The sequence below is a fragment of the Bison bison genome, unplaced genomic scaffold (assembly GCF_000754665.1).
Source record: "Bison bison bison isolate TAMUID 2011002044 unplaced genomic scaffold, Bison_UMD1.0 scf7180017864260, whole genome shotgun sequence".
In the NCBI taxonomy this organism is placed as follows: Eukaryota; Metazoa; Chordata; class Mammalia; order Artiodactyla; family Bovidae; genus Bison; species Bison bison.
The window spans coordinates 6,300,501-6,305,280 of NW_011494832.1; the positions used below are offsets into that span (position 1 = coordinate 6,300,501).

A 4,780-nucleotide genomic window follows, 5' to 3' on the forward strand; every position below is an offset into this window, starting at 1 on the left:
ATATTTGTAACAGAAGTCTTTTAACTATTAAAGTCAGACTTCTTCAAGGACATAAGAAGATAAGACAAAGCTACAGGTGGGAGGAAGGAAGGGAAGGCAAAAGGGAGGGAAGAAAGGAGGGAGAGAAGGAAGAAAGGAAAGAGGGAAGGCGGAAGGGTGGGAGGGAGGGGGCAAAAAAGGAAGGGAATTCATCACAAGAATTTCTGAGATTTGTATAATTCACCCCAATGACTCTCGAAGCACAAAACTAGTTTCTCAAAAAAAACTCAGACAAAAGTTAGTATCCTCTGATATTTGTAAAAACAAAGCAGAACAGACAATCAATAATGTCTAGCTAATGTGGAACAAATTAAAGAAATCTTAATACATTTATTCTAACTTCAATTGTATTGCCCACCAAAGTGATTACATTATGCATGGCATTTCTTAGAAAACGCCACTTGTTTTTCAACTACTATATTTTCATAATACATGCAAAGATTATTCATATACTACAGTTTAATGTTATTTTTGTTATTAATTTTATAAATACCTTGGAGTATGGGATAATATTTGAAGGTACTTTTTTAAATGAAGTATAGTGAACTGTTTTTTGTCCCAAAGTCCATCACTAAAAATATATTTTAAATGCAACCATTAGGTTATCAAAACACAGGACATTAATGTAAATATTAATTCAAGTAGTTTAAAAGGGTGCTTACTGCGAAATCCTCTCTCCACTGGTGGGCTGCTTGAACTTTCTCTGCTTCCAAAGCTAGACGCTGCAAAGGAAACAAGATTCTTAGAATTCAAATGACCACATGATTATATAATTGTTATATAATACTTGGGTTTTCAAATCGATTATTAAGACATAAAAGAGACGTTCCTTATTTGTGATTCATAAATTCTAAATGATTTAATAACCAAATTTACTAAAGTTGATATATATGTATTTACTCTTAAATGTAAATAGCATAGTACTCTTGAATACCAGTAAGTTTACTACCTCTGCCTCTTCAGTAGTGTGATGCCATCTATCAATGACTAACAATTATTTAAGAGAAAAGCTTTGATCACTAGAGTATGCTGCTGCCGCTGCTGCTAAGTCGCTTCAGTCGTGTCCGACTCTGTGCGACCCCATAGACAGCAGCCCACCAGGCTCCACCGTCCCTGGGATTCTCCAGGCAAGAACACTGGAATGGGCTGCCATTGCCTTCTCCATTGTGTGAAAGTGAAAGTGAAGTCGCTCAGTCGTGCCCGACTCCTAGCAACCCCATGGACTGCAGCCCACCAGGCTCCTCTGTCCATGGGATTTTCCAGGCAAGAGTACTGGAGTGGGGTGCCATTGCCTTCTCCATCACTAGAGTATATTAATCGGTAAAACCTTGCTTTTAATGAATACCTTTATAACATATACTGGAAAGAAATGACATTCAGAAATCAATAAATATGGGCTAAATTTTGTACACACACATTCTTAATAGCATTTTTAGCTTATTTTTTAACCAAAAAAGACAAAATTGTAATAATTTTCTCCTTGGTAAAATACATTCTTAAGAGTTTATTCAGATACCTGTGAGGAGCAAACTATCAATCCACACACTCGAAAATGGCTTTATTTCCCCTTCTTTCTTGTACTCCAAAGTCATTAGAGAATTCTAGTCTGACTTATTTACCTTTAGCACTTCTAAAAGGTTATTTCGTTAGGTTTAGTTGGAGATGAAATACCTATTGTCAGCCTGCTAATGATTTTTTGCAGATAAATTTTTTTCCAATAGTTTTTATATTTTCTCTCTGTATTTCCCACTGATGCTATCACGTTCTCCATTGGGCTAAGTTTTCACAAAAGACAGTAACACTTAGTGATTAAGAATAGATTAAAAACTAGACTACTTGGTTTTAAATACTAACCCTGCTGCACACTAGCTGTGCAAACTTGGGAAAAGTTAAGTTTCTCTTCCTATCTTCTAATGGGAATAGTGTCAAAATCTACCTCATTGATTGCTGAAAGAATTAAATACTATACTACACTATATATAAGCTGCTTAGAACAGTGCCTGACAGACAGTAAGCAAATATATACATCAGCTATCTAACTGTGAAGGATAATTATGATTACATTTGTACTCTATGTCACTTCATCTGTATCCTGCCCCCTAGACAGCTAGGAGACAGGCAAAATAGGACAAGTTTAACAGTAAATATATGCATTAAACTAATTTATTTAGAGATAGAAACGATCAAGTTAGGCTTTAGAAAAGTGTAAATCTCATAGTGGTTTGCTGTTTCATGTTTTTGATCTTTCAGTATAAACTGTACACTTCAGTATGTGGTCTTGTTGTGGAAGTCTAGCCCAGACTAGGAAAGGAAACATTCTTCTAGATAAATTTTACATTAGTATATTGGCTTCTGTGTATGTGTGTGTGTGTGGGGGGGGGGCTCAATCGTGTCTGACTCTTTGCCCCCATCAGGATCCTCTGTCCATGGAATATTCCAGGCAAGAATACTGGAGAGGGTTGCCATTTTCTACTCCAGGGGATCATCCGGACCCAGGGATAAACCTGCATCTCTTGCATCTCCTGCATTGGCAGGCAGATTCTTTACCAGTGTGCCACCTGGGAAGACTGTACTGGCTTTATTCCCTTTTATATAATACTGTGAGAGTGAAAGTGCAAGTCACTCAGAAATGTCTGACTCTTTGTGACCCCATGGACTATATCATCCACGGAATTTTTCCAGGCCAGAATACTGGATGGGTAGCTGTTCCCTTCTCCAGGGGATCTTCCCAATCCAGCGATCGAACTCAGATCTCCCACGTTGCAGGCTGATTCTTTACCATCTAAGCCACCAGACAAGCACAAGAATGCTGGATTGGGTAGCCTATCCGTTCTCCAGCAGATCTTCCTGACCCAGGAATCAAACTGGTGTCTCCTGCATTGCAGGAGGGTTATTTACCAGCTGAGCTACCAGGGAAGCCCATTTAATACTATAACCCATTCATTTTTCTAAACTATTATGTACCTATTCACAATGACTACAAAATATTGCCTAGTGGGAAATCTCAAGAGTCTCGAAAAGTGAAAGTGAAAGTCGCTCAGTCATGTCCGACTCTTTGCAACCCCATGAACTACACCTATAGTCCATGGAATTCTCCAGGCCAGAATACTGGAGTGGATAGCCTTTCCCTCCTCCAGGGTATCTTCCCAACCCAGGAATCGAACCCCTGTCTCCTCCATTGCAGGCAGATTCTCTACCAGCTGAGCCACAGGGAAGCCCAAGAATACTGGAGTGGCCTACTCCTTCTCCGGTGGATCTTCCCGACCCAGGAAACCAACCAGGTTCTCCTTCATTGCAGGTGGATTTTTATCAACTGAGCTATCAGGAAAGCCCACTGAATCACTTTAAAGGAAAAATTCCCCAGTGTGCTTAAATGACAATGGTTCTGGTTTATCAACTACTAGGCAGTGGGGTAACTTAGGAGAATCTAATAAATGTTAGAAATTGTACCAGGGAGAGTAACCCAAAAAAGACAAAAAAAAGACAAACTCCTAAACAGACCAAAATCATGGGAAAAGTGTATTTATTTCAGAAAGTCACACTGTATCACAATACATTAAAAACTCATACAGTATAAAAATATTGCTAAAAAAAATGAATAAAATGGTAAAAGAAATGTAATTGGAAGCAATTTCTTTATAAGAAAACTTTACTAGGAAAAATAGAAAAAAGAAAAGACAGAATGAGGGGAAAAAATGCATAGACTTCAGAAAATTCAGAATGTATGTCCTTCCCCCATTTTTAACAATCCATATAAGAACTAAATTACTCATACAAATGGGGCCAATAATAAACTTAAGCATTTTGTGAATTTAAACAAAATACTGGATAGAATACAAATAAGTTATATAATTTTTAGGTTAAGAAATATTAGAACTCTAACATTTCTTGAAGAGGGATATTAAGATTTTTCCTTGCAAGACACACACAAGGAGGCTGCTAATCCAACAAAACACACTGGGGGACATTCACCCACAGGACCATACATGGGTTTCAGGGCACCAGGTCTCACTCAACCATGCTGGGCTGTACTCTGATCTAACTCAGAATCACATGGTTCATAATGGGAACGTAATCCACGTTTAACAAGCCATAGTGATAGTAATCATCAGCTAATTATTGCTAGAAAAAACTAAACAGGGATGAACAACGGTCATAAACTATAAGACGACTCTCTTAGAGGGTAGAGAGTCCAAATAATCTTTCCTATACATATATGATAATTATATATATAGATACACTAATTTTATGAAGTAATGCCATTTATTGCAAGATTCCTAAATAGCTTTAGAAGCCTAAAGACCTGTATTTCTGGAGAAGCAAAAAAGTATTTTAACACATTAGTTGAGAGCTGAAAATTTGCTGAATTTTATATCCCCAGCTTGGAAATCAAGAGACACATATTATGAAAATGCACTACTACTATCTTCTTTTTTCACAAAGAAATTAATAAAATAATTTTTTTACCTAGCATTTTTCATGAGAAAGCAAAATACAGAACTTTAGCTACTTAGCCTATCTTGGGAATCGAAACAAATAGTTGCTGATAGTGCCCTTTCTTGTGGCAAAAAACCAGCTAGTCATGACTCATAGAAAACAGATGTCTTGAACCCTCCTCTCTCCTCCCTCCTCCCTCCCCATACCATCCCTCTGGGTCATCCCAATGCACCAGCCCCAAGCATCCAGTATCGTGCATCGAACCTGGACTTGCGACTCGTTTCATACATGATATAATACATAC

General features: G+C 37.7%; 1 protein-coding gene across 8 annotated transcripts in view; it reads right to left on the reverse strand.

Moving 5' to 3' along the window:
• Positions 1–4,780, reverse strand: part of CACNA2D1 (calcium channel, voltage-dependent, alpha 2/delta subunit 1) — a 530,781-nt gene that overhangs the window by 238,648 nt on the left and 287,353 nt on the right. For all 8 annotated transcript variants that reach the window (XM_010848132.1, XM_010848138.1, XM_010848135.1 and 5 more), the window contains exon 4: positions 702–761. In XM_010848132.1, the coding sequence (XP_010846434.1) occupies positions 702–761 (60 nt within the window). The remainder of the gene's footprint in view (positions 1–701; positions 762–4,780) is intronic.